Source organism: Populus alba, chromosome 17, assembly GCF_005239225.2.
Source record: "Populus alba chromosome 17, ASM523922v2, whole genome shotgun sequence".
Classification (NCBI taxonomy): Eukaryota; Viridiplantae; Streptophyta; class Magnoliopsida; order Malpighiales; family Salicaceae; genus Populus; species Populus alba.
Window position 1 is genome coordinate 6859290 of NC_133300.1, and position 18506 is coordinate 6877795.

General features: G+C 36.7%; 3 protein-coding genes and 1 long non-coding RNA gene across 4 annotated transcripts; all 4 read left to right on the forward strand.

Annotated features, from left to right (window-relative positions):
- Positions 1-3890: 3890 nt before the first annotated feature.
- LOC118048727 (uncharacterized) lies at positions 3891-6300 on the forward strand. The gene is made up of 2 exons (XM_035058530.2): positions 3891-4943; positions 5406-6300. The coding sequence occupies exons 1-2, from the start codon at positions 4080-4082 to the stop codon at positions 6141-6143; spliced, it is 1602 nt and encodes a 533-aa protein (XP_034914421.1). The 5' UTR covers positions 3891-4079; the 3' UTR covers positions 6144-6300.
- A 1749-nt stretch (positions 6301-8049) lies between these two features.
- On the forward strand, positions 8050-10355 carry LOC118048728 (phytosulfokine receptor 1). Its single transcript, XM_035058531.2, has one exon. The coding sequence runs from the start codon at positions 8133-8135 to the stop codon at positions 10206-10208; it is 2076 nt and encodes a 691-aa protein (XP_034914422.1). The 5' UTR covers positions 8050-8132; the 3' UTR covers positions 10209-10355.
- A 1226-nt stretch (positions 10356-11581) lies between these two features.
- LOC118048755 (receptor-like protein 3) lies at positions 11582-12433 on the forward strand. The gene has a single exon (XM_035058567.1). It carries the CDS (start codon positions 11582-11584, stop codon positions 12431-12433), a length of 852 nt encoding a protein of 283 aa, XP_034914458.1.
- Positions 12434-14390: 1957 nt separating this feature from the next.
- Positions 14391-18337, forward strand: LOC140954915 (uncharacterized). The gene is made up of 3 exons (XR_012168565.1): positions 14391-14409; positions 17504-17689; positions 17826-18337. It is a non-coding gene; the product is annotated as an uncharacterized lncRNA (long non-coding RNA).
- The last annotated feature ends 169 nt before the right edge of the window (positions 18338-18506 follow it).

Here is an 18506-nt window from a genome sequence, read left to right on the forward strand (position 1 = left end):
GGCGAAATACCAAAGAGCTTAACTAAGCCTGATCGACTTGAATATCTCATTAGAAATGCCTTCCTTGAGCTTTCCACTTTTCAAGGCAAGATCCATGTATAAAATAATTTGGAGTTTTGGATTTGAGTTGCAACAAACTCACTGGACCAATACGGCCAAGTTTCGAGAATTTGAATAAACTTCATCATCTATCAGGAATAATACCCTTTAGTTCACCAGGCTTGAAAAGCTTGGGATTTATGGACTTGTCCGGAATGAATTATCAGGAGAATTACCCCTGTCATTTGCAAAAATCTCAGTTTTTTGTAGAAATTCAACGGTTCGAACAATCAGCTACATGGAGAAATCCTCACAGGAGGCCAGTTCTTGGATTTGAAACTTTCACATGTTTATATTATATCATGTATTTAATTTTTTATCAAATAAATAAAGATGATGAGATTTAAACTCGTGATCGTTTGATCATCAAAACTGTAATATAATATCAAAAAACCATCTTAACCCAATAGCTTAAACTGTTAGATGAAGTTTCAAGATATAAATTATATTAATATCTAACAGTAAGTGAGAGACAACTATCCGTTAATCACTTGAAGATATTTGATAGTGTTTGCTACACTCAGAAAAGAGAAAATGCAGAAAAAAAAATGACATTTGTTTGATATATTCAACTAAGTTTTGTGAGTGATATTCTGTAGAAACCAACTAAACTACAGCCCAACAGACCATTGAATAGCCACTAGCTACAGGTCTTGTAGGCGACACAAAAAAGAGAAACAATAGCTAAAATTTTCGGAACCTTATATAGGATAGTATTGGGCAGACTAGATGAATGTGGGACACGAGAGGTTTGAAGAGTGGAAGGGAAGGAAAGAAAGGAGAGAAAAGGAGCTAGGAAGAAGAAGGAGATGAAGAAAAGAAAAGGAAGAAGCTGAGAAGAAGCTGGAGCTGAAGAATAGAAAAGGAGAGGAGGGATCAAAAAGTATATGACTGTATCAGTGTTTTACTTGAAAGACTTGTAACGAATATAAAGTATAAACAGCAGGAAACTTCACAATGGCTCTCTTTTTCTTGTCAGTGGCCCTACCTGCAACCAAATGAGAACCAGGGTGTAGAAAAAATAAAATAAAAAATCCAACTATACAGCGACCATAAAATGGACTCCTGACCTTAGTTTTTTTTTTTTTCATTTAATTTAATTTAGAGATGAAAAGTCTTCAAGTCAAAGCAAGACTCAAGTCATCTGGTGACTTACTATTTAGGCCCAGGATCCAATCTGTCCATGATTTGGGTTAACTTAGGTTTGGGCTAAAAATTCGGGTCTTACAACATTGTAATACTCTGTTAGTGTCTGCCAAAATTGAAAAGTATATGGAGAAGTTGTAAACCTTGGTGAAAAGCTTGGTTAATCATTGGTGTATTTATGAGGTAAAAATATAAAGTAGCTACTATTTTTTAAATTATTAAAAGTCTTAGGCCATATTTGTTTCTCGGAAAGTAGTTTTCGGGAAACCATTTTCCAAACTTTCCTGTGTTTGTTTGTCATTAGGAAAGTTAGTCAACGGAAAACACTTTCCAGTCAACGAAAAACACTTTTTGGTCAACAGAAAACACTTTCTGGTCAATTTCAGTCAAAGAAAAATTTGACTTGGTTTTCAGGAAATTATTTTTCCTTTAGCTGTGTTTGTTTTTCGGAAAGTGGTTTCCAGGAAATCACTTTTCAAACTTTTTTGTGTTTGTTTGCCAGTAGGAAAGTTGGTCAATGAAAAACACTTTCCAGTAAAACAAAAATTTAACTTGGTTTTCAGGAAAGTGTTTTCCTGAAAAATTTGGGAGGAAAACACTTTCCGGAAGTTGTGAAAAATTTAGAAATATCATTATTTGCTGATTATAGCAAATTTGATCCTCAAACTTTTGATTGCTATATATATTTGTTTTTGAATATTTATTTTTCAATTTCATCTCTTAAAATTTTATTTTTATATTAACTTTGGTCATTATTTTTATAATTTCTGTTTGCTTTTTTCTTATCATTTTTTTATTGAAATTTTTTATCTATCAAATTTGGTCCTCATTCTTTTGATTGTTACTTATGTTATTTGAAATAATTTATGAAAATGTTGATTATTATTTATTTTAATTTCTTCATCTTTCAAATTTTTTTTTTAATTTTTTAGATTTGATCTCTATTATTTTGATTATTATTTATTTTCTTTGAGATAATTTATGAAATTATATATTTTTTTCAATTTCATTCTCATTCAAATTTTTAATTTGTAAGATTTATTCCTCATTATTTTATTAAACTTGAGAAAAATAAAATATTAATAAGATATTTTCCAGCTCATTTTCCATGACATAACCAAACACTGGAAAGTGTTTTCCAACTTATTTTCCATTACACTACCAAACATCGAAAAGTACTTTCTCGGAATTCACTTTTCTCGGAATTCACTTTCCAAAAGGAAACTACTTTCCAGCAAACAAACATGAAAAAAACAAAATTCTTAGGAAAAACATAACTGCACTGTTGGCTTCATTCACTGCTGGCTTCATTGTGGACAGTGAAAGAAGATTCTTCATTGTGGACATAATTATGCAACTCAATACTCCCCTCAAGATGAGACGCAAAACTAAAAATCAAGGAGAATATATGTTGTGAAGACTCATCTTGGACAATAAAGGATAAAAGAGAGAGAAGCCAAGAACCTTAGTAAATATATCAGCGAGTTGATGTTTGGAGGAAACATGAAAAGTGCGTAAAATGCCTAACTAAAGCTTTTCTCAAACCACATGACAATCAATGTCAATGTGTTTGGTACGCTCGTGATAGACAGGGTTAGCTGCAATGTGAAGAGCAGCTCTGCTGTCACAATAAAGAAGAGTAGTTTGAGGAGAAACCTGTAGGTCTTGAAGAAGATTACGAAGTCACACAATCTCACAACAAGTTGATGCCATGGCTCTGTACTCAGCCTCAGCATGCAGAAGACCTGGAAACAGTGGCCTGTTTCTTTGATTTCTAAGATATTAAAGAGTTGTCAAGAAAGACACAGTACCCTGCGATTGATCTTCTGGTATCAACACAACCGGCCTAGTCAGAATCACAGAATGCCTTCATTTGTAAACTAGAGGTAACTGGAAAGAACAAGCCTGCAGTACATAGCATATCCTATGAAACAAACATTTGAAGGTTTGGAATGTAACCTAATCAGATGAACTAAATGAGGCTATCCAATGGAAGTGATGCTTCGAACAGTCGAATTTCACAAGAGTGTGTTTGGCAGTGTGGTAGCGGTTGCTTTTCAAATAGCTTTTCGTGTCGAAATACATGTCAATAATGGTTTTTTATTTTTTAAAATTTATTTTTGACATAAGCACATCAAAACGATCCACAAAGTATAAACCACACTCAATTTTAGCAAAAAAAAATAATAATTTCAAAAATTTGATGAAACGCAGGTAACAAATACAATGACAATCGGTGTCCAAGAAGAAAGAGCTGAATTGTCTGCCTGCTGAAGTCTACAGAATGAATCAATTGCTTTGAAGTTACTTTCTTCCAAATTTAGCGCATCCATCTTCGGGAATTTTTTTCAAAATAAAAATCACAAATTTCAAAGAGTGGTTGTCCAAGAAGATAGAGCTGAATTGTCTTCCTGCTGAAGTCTACAGAATGAATCAATTGCTTTGAAGTTACTTTCTTCCAAATTTCGCGCATCCATCTTCGGGAATTTTTTTCAAAATAAAAATCACAAATTTCAAAGAGTGGTTGAGAAGGATGCTCAACGGAACTGTCTACAGTAGCAGATGAAAGTAACCTAATTTAATATATCTGCTGAGATTACTGACTGGTCAAATAATGTTGTTAAAGATAGAAGGATTCAAAGTCGAGCATGGCAGGCAGTCAATGAAGACAATGACTTTTCAAGATCCTATAAATGAAGATAGGGATTCTACAAAAAGCTTGGAAGATCAGAACATCAGAGAAAGTAAAACCAAAGACCCTTAACTTGTAATCAATTCACGCTATAGTAACACCATATCTTCACTCCTCATCCTTTCGTACTCCCTAAAACTTAATGAAGATGCAGCTCCCATACCTTTACTTTACCTTCATTTTGTGCACGATCAGTTTCAAGGCACCTGTCATGAGATGCCAGAATGTGACATGCAACTCAACTGACCTCAGAGCCTTAATTAACTTCTCCAGTTGCATAGAATCAGGGATTGATGGGTGGGATATCTCTAGTTCTGATTGTTGCTCTTGGAATGGTGTCACTTGCGACAACTCCACCACTTCAAGTAAAAGGGTGGTCAAGTTAGAACTTGCAAGAAAAGGACTCAGAGGTTCAATCTGCAAGTCCTTCGAAGGTTTAGATGAGCTGAGAATTCTGAACCTTTCTGCTAATATTCTTTTAGGATACTTGAACCCCTACCACTTCAGTTTGCAAAAGCTGGAGGTCATTGATATGAGCAACAATGACTTTTACGGTCAATTACTACATGGTGATGATTTACCCTCACTCTGGTATGTTGACCTCTCGATGAACAGATTTGGTGGCAGTATAGATGCAACATATTGTTCAATGTCACCCCTTATTGAAGTTCTTAATCTTGCAAACAACTATTTGATTGGTGAAGTTTCAGAGAGTTTTGTAAAATGTTCTTCTCTCCAGCATCTCTTTCTTAATGGCAATCAGATCTCAGGATCTTTTCCGAAAAGTCTCTTGCAACTGAGAGATCTTCGTACGTTGAAACTTCAAGAAAATTTGTTTTCTGGATCGCTAAATGGTGGAATTGGTAACCTTTCTAAGCTTGTGGAATTGGACCTCTCCTTCAACAGGTTTAATGGATTTCTTCCAGATGTGTTTGACCAGCTTGAAACGCTCGAGCACTTCTCTGCCAGATCAAATCAATTCAGTGGCCAGATGCCCAAGTCATTGGTAAATTCTCAATCCCTTTTGACTCTTGATTTGGAAAACAACTCCTTCACTGGTCTAATCGATCTCAATTGTTCTGCAATGATTCAACTTACCGCCCTAAATCTTGCTTCCAATAATTTCAATGATCTGGTAGCTAATAGTTTATCATCTTGCCATGGACTAAATAGTTTGGATCTTTCACACAACCACCTTAGAGGTGGACTACAGTTTGCCTTCAAGAATCTCCAGTCCATGAGATACCTTTCACTCTCAAACACCGGTCTTGTTAACTTAACATCAGCACTTGCAACTCTGCAATATTGCGAAAACCTAACCATGCTGGACCTTAGCTTAAACTTTCAAAATGAGGAATTACCAACTGATATGAGTTTGCAGTTCAGAAACCTCAAGGAACTCTTTGTCTCCAATTGTCAGCTAAGAGGTTCAATTCCATCATGGTTGAGTTCTTTCAGCAATTTGCAGGTGTTGGATCTTTCACAGAATCATTTGGGAGGATCCATCCCATACTGGATAGGAACATTCAAATATCTCTTGTACTTGAACTTGTCAAGTAACTCCTTGACCGGGGAGATTCCAGAAGGCTTGACTGAACTACCGAGCCTCATTGACATGAACATCTCATTGGAAAGGTTTGCGACCAAAATTAGGAGCTCCATTCCATGTTTGGACTTGAGCTACAACATGCTCACAGGACACATACCTCCAAGTATTGGGAATCTGAGAAAACTTTATATACTAAATCTGAAGTACAATAGTTTATCAGGACCTATTCCTGGTAGTTTATCAAGGATGACAAACTTAGGAACCTTAGACTTATCTCATAACAAGCTATCAGGAGAAATTCCTTATACATTGGAAGAGCTCAGTTTTCTATCAAATTTCAATGTATCATACAATCAACTGCATGGGGAAGTCCCTGAAAGAGGGCAGTTACGGACCTTTCCTTGCACAAGCTTCATTGGAAATCCCGGTCTACCCTGTGGATGGTTTGACTATAGTCCACCTGCACATACCCTGTATCATACAATCCCTCCCCCTCCTGTTGTGCTTCGCAGTGACAAAATGACAATCATGGGCTGGCCATTTGTATTTGGCGTTCCAACCGGTTTTCTCATCACCGTGGGCTTTTGCTTTGCAACTGGCTGGATTTTTCCAAAGCCAGAAAAAAGGAAGGTTAGAGTAACTAGAATCGGCCGCTAGAGGTGAAATGTCTGAGAATCCACTTTCTGGATGCTTCAAAACATGCATGTGAGGAGTCCTTTTCTTTCTTTTCTTTTTCTTGCTGGTTGCTACTTTTGATACCTTCCATTAATGTAATTATGCACTGATTTATTTTTCAAACAAATATTCTAGGATTGATATGTTGTGTTTATGGCAAAATGCTGTCTTGAATCTGTTCAACCAAATGTAGCAGAATTTATAACCAAAATTAAACGAAGACGAAAATAATGCTTTCGGACAGTAAATTTCTTTAGGTGCAGACATTATTATGAGTCCTTTTGCAGGTCACAAATTTTATCAAGGAAAGGACTAAAGATTTTTCACCATCTGCAATGGCCTAATACGTAACAAGATTTTGTCTGATGTTTGCTTAAGAACCTTCCAGGTAGCAAGACTTATTTAACGATACTGTTGTAGGTCTTGTATATTTTAACTCTTCCAGGCCACTTCCTATTTGGCTGAGTAGCAGCAAGATGTTGCAACTTTTGGATTTGTCATGAAATCAATTGAGTGGAAGCATTCCCTTCTGGTTCCATGAGTTCAAATATCTGTTTCACATGGATTTGTCCAAAAATAACTTGACAGGCGAAATACCAAAGAGCTTAACTAAGCCTGATCGACTAGAATATCTCATTAGAAATGCCTTCCTTGAGCTTTCCACTTTTCAAGGCAAGATCCATGTATAAAATAATTTGGAGTTTTGGATTTGAATTGCAACAAACTCACTGGACCAATACGGCCAAGTTTCGAGAATTTGAATAAACTTCATCATCTATCAGGAATAATACCCTTTAGTTCACCAGGCTTGAAAAGCTTGGGATTTATGGACTTGTCCCAGAATGAATTATCAGGAGAATTACCCCTGTCATTGCAAAATCTCAGTTTTTTGTAGAAATTCAACGGTTCGAACAATCAGCTGCATGGAGAAATCCCCACACTAGGCCAGTACTTCTTGGACTTGAAATTTTCACAGGTCTATATTATATCATGTACTTAATTTTTTATCAAATAAATAAGGATGATGAGATTTAAACTTGTGACCGTTTGGTAATCAAGACGATGATATCATGTCAAAAAACCATCTTAAACTAACTGTTAGATAAGATTTTAAGATATAAATTATATTAATATCTAACAATAAGTGAGAGACAATTATCCGTGAATCACTTGAAGATATTTGATAGTGTTTGCTACACTCAAAAAAGAGAAAATGCAGGAAAAAAAATGACATTTGTGTGATATATTCAACTAAGTTTTGTGAGTGATATTCTGTAGAAACCAACTAAACTACAGCCCAACAGACCATTGAATAGCCACTAGCTACAGGTCTTGTAGGCGACAAAAAGAGAAACAATAGCTAAAATTTTCGGAACCTTATAGGATAGTATTGGGCAGACTAGATGATGTGGGACACGAGAGGTTTGAAGAGTGGAAGGGAAGGAAAGAAAGAAGAGAAAAGGAGCTAGGAAGAAGAAGGAGCTGAAGAAAAGAAAAGGAAGAAGCTGGAGCTGAAGAATAGAAAAGGAGAGGAGGGATTAAAAAGTATATGACTGTATCAGTGTTTTACTTGAAAGACTTGTAACGAATATAAATACAAGGAAACTTCACAATGGCTCTCCTTTTCTTGCCAGTGGCCCTACCTGCAACCAAATGAGAATCAGGGTCTAGAAAAAAGTAAATAAAAAATCCAACTATACAGCGACCATAAAATGGACTCCTGACCTTAGTTTTTTTTTTTTTCATTTAATTTAATTTGGAGATGAAAAGTCTTCAAGTCAAAGCAGGACTCAAGTCATTTGGTGACTTGCTATTGAAGCCCCAGGATCCAATATGTCCATGATTTAGGGGGGGGGGGTGATTATTTTCAAGAGAGTAGACAGTTGAAGGAGTAACATGTACCTTAAACATTCCATTTGAAACACCATATTTCACTTCACTAGTTTCTTTCCTTTGACCCTTAGTGAAGAGATGTCATACCTTGCTTTCACCTTCATTTTGTTGATGATCAGCTTCAAGACTCCCTTTATGAGATGCCAGAATGTCTCATGCAATTCCACTGACCTTAGAGCCTTGATTAGCTTCTCCAATTTCATAGAGTTGGGGCTTGATTGGAGTAGCTCAGAGCCAAATTGTTGCACTTGGACAGGAGTCACTTGTGACAATTCCACCATTTCAAGTAGAAGGGCAGTCAGGTTAGAACTTGGAGCTAAAAAACTTGTAGGAAAACTCTCCGAGTCCTTGGCAGATTTGGATCAGCTGCGAATCCTGAACCTCTCTCACAATCTCCTTCAAGGCTATCTTCCAGGAAAGTTATTTGGTTTGCAGAAGCTGGAGATCCTTGACTTGAGCAATAATTATTTTGTCGGTCCTATACCAGGAGGTAGTGATTTACCGTTAATCCGGTACGTTGACATTTCAAAGAACGGTTTTAATGGCACTCTTTATGCGACAATTTTCGAAACCTCACCCCATATTCAAGTTCTCAATCTTGCAAATAATTATTTCACTGGTGAAGTTTCAGCAAGCTTTGTAAGTTGTTATTATCTGCAGCATCTCTTTCTCGATGGAAATGATCTCACAGGAAATTTTCCAGAGAGTCTCCTGCAACTGCGAGATCTTCATACATTGAACATTCAGGATAATTTGTTTTCGGGGTCATTGAATGAAGGAATCAGCAACCTTTCCAACCTTGTGGAATTGGATGTCTCCTTCAACAGGTTTTCTGGAATTCTCCCAGATGTTTTTGAGAGTCTTGGAAAGCTTGAGCACTTCTCAGCCAGATCGAACATGTTCTACGGGCATTTGCCTAAATCACTGGTGAATTCTCCATCCATAATAACTCTTGATTTAAGCTCCAACGCCCTCAGTGGTATAATCAATATTAACTGTTCAGCAATGCTTCACCTCTCCTCTCTCAGTCTCGGTGCCAATCAATTCTTTGGTCCAGTACCTGAGAGTATATCCTCTTGCCAAAGACTAAGTAACCTGAATCTTGGCCGTAATAATCTTAGTGGAGAAGTTCCTTATGCCTTCAAGGATCTCCAGGCCCTATCTTCCCTCTCTCTCTCAAACGCTAGCCTTGTTAACATATCATCAGCACTTGCAATTTTACAGCACTGCAAAAACTTAACCTCACTGTTCCTTGGTGACAACTTTCATGATGAGCAAATGCCTAGAAATATGAATTTGCACTTCAGGAATCTGAAAACACTTGTTATTCCCCATTGTGGACTTAGAGGTCAGTTTCCAATATGGCTGGGTAGCAGCAAGATGTTACAACTTCTGGATATTTCATTGAATCAAATGACTGGAACCATTCCTTCCGGGTTCCATGAGTTCAAATTTCTCTTTTACATGGATCTCTCGCACAATTCTTTCACTGGTGAAATACCAGTGAGCTTAACCGAGTTAGAAGGCCTAATCAGGAAGAACGTCTCAGAAGAAAGACCTTCCTTAGGCTTCCCACTTTTCAAGGCAAGAAATATGTACAAACAGATTTCGAGTTTTCGACCAACTTTGGATTTGAGTTACAACAAGCTAAGCGGACTGATATGGCCAAGTTTTGGAAATTTGAAAGAACTACATGTTCTAAATCTGAAGGATAATCATCTGTCAGGAAATATTCCTGACAGTTTATCAGGCATGACGAACTTGGAAGTTTTGGACTTGTCCCAAAATGAATTATCAGGAGAAATACCTCTTTCATTGGAAGAGCTCTGTTTTCTATCAAATTTCAATGTATCAAACAATCAACTGCATGGGGAAGTCCCTGAAAAAGGGCAGTTTCCGACCTTTCCTTGCACAAGCTTCATTGGAAATCCCGGTCTAACCTGTGGATTGGTTGCCTATAGTCCACCTGCACAAACTCCTCCCCCTCCTCCTCCTGTTGTGTTTCCCAGTGACAAAATGACAATCATGGGCTGGCCATTTGTATTTGGCGTTCCAACCGGTTTTCTCATCACCGTGGGCTTTTGCTTTGCAACTGGCTGGATTTTTCCAAAGCCAGAAAAAAGGAAGGTTAGAGTAACTAGAATCGGCCGCTAGAGGTGAAATGTCTGAGAATCCACTTTCTGGATGCTTCAAAACATGCATGCGAGGAGTCCTTTTCTTTCGTTTCTTTTTCTTGCTGGTTGCTACTTTTGTTACCTTCCATTAATGTAATTATGCACTGATTTATTTTTCAAAAAAATATTCTAGGATTGATATGGTGTGTTTATGGCAAAATGCTGTCTTGAATATGTTCAATCAAATGTAGCAGAATTTATAACCAAAATTAAACGAAGACGAAAATCATGCTTCCGGACAGTAAATTTCTTTCGGTGCAGACATTATTACGAGTCCTTTTGCAGGTCACAAATTTTATCAAGGAAAGGACTAAAGATTTTTCACCATCTGCAATGACCTAATACGTAACAAGATTTTGTCTGATGTTTGCTTAAGAACCTTCCAGGTAGCAAGACTAATTTAACGATACTGTTGCAGGTGTTGTATATTATAACTCTTCCAGGCCACTTCCTATTTGGCTGAGTAGCAGCAAGATGTTGCAACTTTTGGATTTGTCATGAAATCAATTGAGTGGAAGTATTCCCTTCTGGTTCCATGAGGTCAAATATCTGTTTTACATGGATTTGTCCAAAAATAACTTGACAGGCGAAATACCAAAGAGCTTAACTAAGCCTGATCGACTTGAATATCTCATTAGAAATCCCTTCCTTGAGCTTTCCACTTTTCAAGGCAAGATCCATGTATAAAATAATTTGGAGTTTTGGATTTGAGTTGCAACAAACTCACTGGACCAATACGGCCAAGTTTCGAGAATTTGAATAAACTTCATCATCTATCAGGAATAATACCCTTTAGTTTACCAGGCATGAAAAGCTTGGGATTTATGGACTTGTCCCAGAATGAATTATCAGGAGAATTACCCCTGTCATTGCAAAATCTCAGATTTTTGTAGAAATTCAACGGTTCGAACAATCAGCTGCATGGAGAAATCCCCACAGGAGGCCAGTTCTTCTTGGACTTGAAACTTTCACAGGTCTATATTATATCATGTACTTAATTTTTTATTAAATAAATAGGAATGATGAGATTTAAACTTGTGACTGTTTGGTAATCAAGACGGTGATATCATGTCAAAAAACCATCTTAACCTAATAACTTAAACTGTTAACCTAATAACTTAAACTATTAGATAGGGTTTTAAGACATAAATTATATTAATATCTAACAATAAGTGAGAGACAACTATCCGTGAATCACTTGAAGATATTTGATAGTGTTTGCTACACTCAAAAAAGAGAAAATGCAGAAAAAAAAATGACATATCATCAGCACTTGCAACTTTACAGCACTGCAAAAACTTAACCTCACTGTTCCTTGGTGACAACTTTCATGATGAGTAAATGCCTAGAAATATGAATTTGCACTTCAGGAATCTGAAAACACTTGTTATTCCCCATTGTGGACTTAGAGGTCAGTTTCTAATATGGCTGGGTAGCAGCAAGATGTTACAACTTCTGGATATTTCATGGAATCAAATGACTGGAACCATTCCTTCCGGGTTCCGTGAGTTCAAATTTCTCTTTTACATGGATCTCTCGCGCAATTCTTTCACTGGTGAAATACCAGTGAGCTTAACCGAGTTAGAAGGCCTAATCAAGAAGAATGTCTCAGAAGAAAGACCTTCCTTAGGCTTCCCACTTTTCAAGGCAAGAAATATGTACAAACAGATTTCGAGTTTTCGACCAACTTTGGATTTGAGTTACAACAAGCTAAGCGGACTGATATGGCCAAGTTTTGGAAATTTGAAAGAACTACATGTTCTAAATCTGAAGGATAATCATCTGTCAGGAAATATTCCTGACAGTTTATCAGGCATGACGAACTTGGAAGTTTTGGACTTGTCCCAAAATGAATTATCAGGAGAAATTCCTGATACATTGGAAGAGCTCTGTTTTCTATCAAATTTCAATGTATCAAACAATCAACTGCATGGGGAAGTCCCTGAAAAAGGGCAGTTTCTGACCTTTCCTTGCACAAGCTTCATTGGAAATCCCGGTCTCACCTGTAGAGTGGTTGCCTTTATTCCACCTGCACAAACTCCTCCCCCTCCTCCTCCCAGTGACAAAATGACAATCATGGGCTGGCCATTTGTATTTGGCGTTCCAACCGGTTTTGTCATCGCCGTGGGCTTTTGCTTTGTAACTGGCTGGATTTTTCCAAAGCCAGAAAAAAGGAAGGTTAGAGTAGCTAGAATCGGCCGCTAGAGGTGAAATGTCTGAGAATCCACTTTCTGGATGCTTCAAAACATGCATGTGAGGAGTCCTTTTCTTTCTTTTCTTTTTCTTGCTGGTTGCTACTTTTGTTACCTTCCATTAATGTAATTATGCACTGATTTATTTTTCAAACAAATATTCTAGGATTGATATGTTGTGTTTATGGCAAAATGCTGTCTTGAATCTGTTCAACCAAATGTAGCAGAATTTATAACCAAAATTAAACAAAAAAAAATTAATATTATTTATTATTTTAATGTATTGATATAAAAAATTAAAAAAAATTATTTTAATATTAAACACACTTCACTCGCTCACCTATTTGTTCAACACTGCTCCCATGTTTTAATTTAAATTTTCTCTCATTCAACATATCATCTTGAAAAAAAATCACTAAAATGTCAAGAAATTTGTTGAGTAATAAACATAAATTTTTTTCAATCATCTAAATTCAATTAAATTTAATCATGCTGGACTATTACACTAATATTATTAACAGTATTGGTTAATAGCATTAATGGCAAGTTATCCCACCAACATTTATGGCCATAAATGCTGGTGGGAGGTGATAGTTGGCTACTAGAAGAATCATTAATACTTCCAATTGAGCCTATAAATAAAGGCAAAAGAAGAGCTAAAGATACAACCAAGTAGAACCAAAAAAGAGGGGGAGAGAGAGCTATTTTGGTAGCAGAAGGGTTGCTTTGGGCAATATAGCTTGTAGTGATAAGTTGAGTGAGAGAAATGAGAGTTGAGTTGAGTGTGTATTTCTTCTTTTATTGCTGTAAAAATCTTGTTCTTTCTATCTAATAATATTGATTGTTTTGTAGATATAGACAAGTTGCCAAATCATGACAAAATATTGTGTTGCGCCCCTTTGTAGACAATGATCTTAGTACCTCGATTCGCAACAAATTGGTTTTAAAGCTTATTTATTTGCAAAAGAGATCAATCATATATATATATATATATATATATATATATATATATTTCAATAAATGAATTTGCATCTTACCTATAAATAGATAATTTGCTCGTAAAAACTCCTAAGAGCCAATAATATAGATGAAGACAAGTGGATACAATATATATATAGCTAATGGTTGAATATTGATTAGGGCGAGTATAAAAACAAAATACCAATTAATCTCATAAATATTGCCCCATTTTGAAGTGAAGAGCCAATTGAACTCTTGAAAAAAGAGTGAAGGACTCATGGAGTAGTAACAAAGGGAATGCACAAACTTCTCAACGAGTAGACTCTTTAAAGAGTGATGAGTTTTTAATGGCATTTCAATACTCAGAATATAAAGGCAATTAGAGATGAACTTTTAATGGAATATTCCTTGGAAAAAATAGAGAGCTAGTTGAACACTTGAAAGAAAAGCAAAGGACTCATGGAGAAACAAGACACAGTTCCTAACATGGAATAAAGGCGTGTGATTCCTAGATGAGTAGGCTGTTAAAAGAGTGGTGAGCTTGAGACTACACTATAATACTGGGCTAGTTTCTATCACACTTGGAAAGTATCTGGAGAAGTTTTAAACCTAAGTGAAAGGCTTAGTTAATCATTAATCATTTTGGATTGAGCTTGGCTATAAAGCTCGATGAGAATGTTGGAGGAGAAGTATTGTAAACTTGACTAGTAAGCTCTCAGAAAAGTTGATACTATTTTCAAACAAATTTAAGTCTTATTGAAAAACAATGTGATCGTTATATAAAAGTATTAAGAAGTGACAGTGGTAAAGAATAAATTTCAAGTATAAAGGAATTTGTAGCTCTCAGAATTGAAATGCTTAATAGTGGAAGTCAAAGTGAATCGATTAATTGTAAAAGAAAAGCTGACATGAGACTGTTAAGAATTGTGTTGCTGTGTTTTGTGCAGGTGAAGGGATGCACAATCAAGAACAACAATGCTGGTATTGAAGAACATGAATTACACACAAGGTGTTTGATAAAATGTCTCAGTGAGTATTTCATTAACTGCATGTCTTTAAATACATGAGAAAACTTAACAAACCTCCCTAGTTATCAGCCACTAACTGTAGTGGACAATGTGCTGTCACTAGCCACTAACTGTAGTGGACAATATGCTGCCACTAATCTCAGCAACAACTTCAGAAAAACAAGGGATTTACTTTGACAAAATCAAAACAGAAATGAAAGAAAAGAAAATAGACAATACTTGATTAAATAACAATTAAACAACATGAAACACTAGAGTTAAAAAATGTCAATTGTCTAACACTCCTCCTTGACATTTTTGACGACAAATTCCAATCATTTGTCTTAATGTCTCAAATCTCTCTTTAAGTAGTGGTTTGGTAAATATATCTGCAAGTTGTTCTTCGGAAGAACAATGAATCAACATCACTTCATTAGATTGTTGAACTTCTCTAATAAAATGAAACTTGATTTTGATATGCTTTATACGTCCATGAAAGACTGGATTCTTTGAAATTGATACTGCAGAACTGTTATCACACATGATTTTAGTAGCTTCAACTTGTTCATGTCCCAAATCCTTTAACATTTTCCTCAACCAAATTGCTTGGTTGACAGCAGCGGCAGCAACAATGCACTCTGCTTCTGCAGTGGAATGAGCTGTTGTCTCTTGCTTCTTTGAACTCCAGGTGAAGACACTTGAATTGAGTGAGAATAAATACCCTAAAGTGCTTCTTGAATCATCAACACAGCCTCCCCAGTCACTGTTAGTATAGCCTTTTAGTTCCACAGCCCCTTCTGATGATCTTGGACAGAAAATACCAAGATCAATGGTACCTTTGATGTATCTAAGTATCCTTTTTGCTGCAATAAAATGAGTCTCCCTTGGAGAATGCATGAACCTTGAAAGAATACTCACAACAAACAATATGTCAGGTCTACTTGCTGTGAGATATTGAAGGCTCCCAATTAAGCCTCTATACAAACTTTCATCCACTTTTTCAGATTCATCATCCTTGCTAAGCTTGATACTTGTTGTCATAGGAGTCCCCACTGGTTTACAATCCTCCATTTTGAATCTTTTTAGGATGTCTGAAGCATACTTCTTTTGGCATGTAAAAATGCCATTGCTGGATTGCATCACTTCCATTCCAAGGAAGTAATTCATCATTCCAAGGTCAGACATCTCAAACATCTTCTTCATTTCATCTTTGAACTCTTGGATCATTCCAAGTTCACTTCCTGTGAAGAGCATATCATCTACGTAAATAGATACAATTAGAAAATGGTTACCACAGGATTTCACATACAATGTTGCTTCATTTTGGCTTATGCTGAACCCAAGTTGAAGCAAATGTGTGTCCATTCTGTCATACCAAGCTCGGGGAGCTTGTTTCAACCCATACAAGGCCTTCTTAAGAAGATACACATGATCTTCTTTATCTTTAACAGCATACCCATCGGGTTGCTCTACAAAGATTTCTTCAGCAAGAAATCCATTCAAGAAGGCAGACTTGACATCAAGTTGGTGAATCTGCCAAGAGTTATGTGCTGCAAGTGTAATAAGAAGTCTAATAGTATCATACCTTGCTACTGGAGCAAAGGTCTCTAGGTAGTCCACACCATATTGCTGAACATAGCCCTTTACCACCAATCTAGCCTTGTGTTTGCATATTGACCCATCTGGATTGAGTTTTGTTTTGAAAACCCATCTTACACCTATCACCTTGCGATGCTTAGGCCTTTCAATCAGCTGCCATGTTGCATTTTTGTTGATCATTTCCATTTCTGCCTCCATTGCTCTCCTCCATGCTGGAAATTCTTGAGCTTCAGTATAGCTGGTTGGTTCTAGAATTGCCATGTTGCATCTTAGGTGAATATCTTCCAATGATCTTGTGCCTCTAACTGGAAAATCATCCACTGATTCATCAGCTACCAGCTGAGGCTGAATGGTGAATGGTTGATCAGAAATCATATTTTTCTGATGTTCCCAATCCCATGTGATTGCTTCATCAACCTTCACATCTCTGCTGAGAATAACCTTCTTTGTTTGTAAGCAAAGGATTCTGTATCCTTTAGTTGTTATTCCATAACCCACAAGAACTCCCTTCTGAGCTTTGTTGTCAAGTTTGCTCCTCTTTGGCTCAGCTATATGATAATAGCATATGCTGCCAAAGATTCGAAGATGATCTACAGCAGGTTTAACACCATTCCAGCCTTCATATGGTGTCTTGTCCTCCAGTGCTTTGGTTGGAAGTCGGTTCAACAAGTAAACAGAGGTATTGACTGCCTCTGCCCATAATTTGTTTGGCATTTTCTTTTCAAGTAAGAGACATCTAGCCATCTCTATTACTGTCCTGTTCTTCCTCTCACATACACCATTTTGTTGTGGTGTGTATGGTGTAGTGTACTGGTGCACAATGCCTCTGTTGTTGCAATACTCAAGAAACTGATTTGAGGTATATTCAGTACCATTGTCAGATCTTAAGCATTTAATTAGCATGTCACTTTGATTCTCAACTAAAGCTTTGAATGTTTGAAAGATTGTAAATACTTCACTCTTAAATTTGATGAAATAAAGAGAATGAAATACTTGTTACCACATAATAAGGCTTTCTTCATAGGTCCACACACGTCAGTGTGGATGAGCTGAAGTTTTTGGCTGGCTCTCCATGCTTGCCTTTTAGGAAATGGTGGCCTTGATTGCTTGCCAAGTTGACATGTTTCACACAATTGAATCTCACCATTCAATGTGGGCAATGCTTCAACCATTTCCTTTTGTTTCAGAATTGACAAGCCCTTTTGATTGAAATGTCCAAATCTTTTATGCCAAAGATTTGAAACATCCTGAGTAGCACTCACATATGCATGATTGGATACTTTATCCCAATCAACAACAAAGCTTCTGTTTTTCATCTTTACACAGAACACTTGTTCTCTAAAAGGATCAAAGATAATGCATTTATGATCCTTAAACTGAAGAGAATAGTTTTTCTCCATCATTTGTCTAACACTCAACAAATTTTGACTGATTTCAGGTATAAATAACACATCAGGAATGATTTTGATACCTGAACTTGTTTGAACATTTACTGACCCTCTGCCTTTGACCTCCAGAAATTCTCCATTGCCAACCTTTGCTCTGGATTTGTAAGATTCATCAAGGGTTTTGAACATTCCAGCATCATTGCACAAATGATGTGTTCATCCACTGTCAATAAGCCAAGTATCAGCTGGATCATTTGTTGAGAAACAAGTGACAGCAAAGAATTGCTCCTCCTGTGTATCAACTTCATCTGCTAGGTGAGCTTGTTGAGGTTTTGGATCTGAGTTTTTAAACTTGCAGACCTTTGTGATGTGCCTTGATTGCTTGCAATTTCCACAAATTGCATCTGGCCTCCACTAGCAATATTTTTCTGAATGTGTGTTTCTTTTGCAGTGAGTGCAAGGAGGAAACTTCTTTTGTTTTGAACCTTCACTAGTGCTGCCCCTTTCATTTCTGCCTTTGAATCTCAGATTAGGCAACTTCTTTCCTTTTCTAGCTTGTTGTTTTTGCACATAAAAGGCTCCTTCAATCAATCTGTCTTGCCTGATTGTTCTTCGTTGCTCCTGTGCTTGAAGAGCACTCATTAGTTCACCTAATGAGATTTTACTGAGGTCCTTTGATTCTTCAAGAGAGGAGATTTTGGATTCAAACCTCTCAGGAAGAGTCACAAGAACCTTCTCCACAATCCTACTGTCAGGAAAGTCTTCTCCAAGTAATCTGATGTTGTTGATAATTAGTGAAATTCGATCAGAATACTTGGAGATTGTTTCATCTTCTTGCATGTTAAGTGCCTCAAAATCTCTCTTCAAATTCAGCACTTGCATTTGCCTTGTTCTGTCACTGCCTTGGTATTCTTCTTTTAGTTTGTTCCAAGCCTCTTTGGCTGAATTGCATGCTATAATTCTGTAGAAAATGCTTTCTGCCACAGAATTCTGGATGATTGATTTTGCCTTGGATTTCTTTGCCTTTTCCTCACTGCTGAACTTGATTTGAGCAATAGTGGGATTTGTTGGTAAGGGAGCTACTGGTTTGTCTTCGAAAACAATTTCCCAAAGATCATAAGCTTCAAGAAAA

Bases quoted from the DNA above. Each gene is read 5' to 3' on its own strand.
- LOC118048727 (XM_035058530.2), top strand. From the start codon at position 4,080: ATGAAGATGCAGCTCCCATACCTTTACTTTACCTTCATTTTGTGCACG. The intron at 4,944-5,405 runs GTAAATTCTCAA...AGCAATTTGCAG, and splicing joins GCCAGATGCCCAAGTCATTG to GTGTTGGATCTTTCACAGAA.
- LOC118048728 (XM_035058531.2), top strand. From the start codon at position 8,133: ATGTCATACCTTGCTTTCACCTTCATTTTGTTGATGATCAGCTTCAAG.
- LOC118048755 (XM_035058567.1), top strand. From the start codon at position 11,582: ATGAATTTGCACTTCAGGAATCTGAAAACACTTGTTATTCCCCATTGT.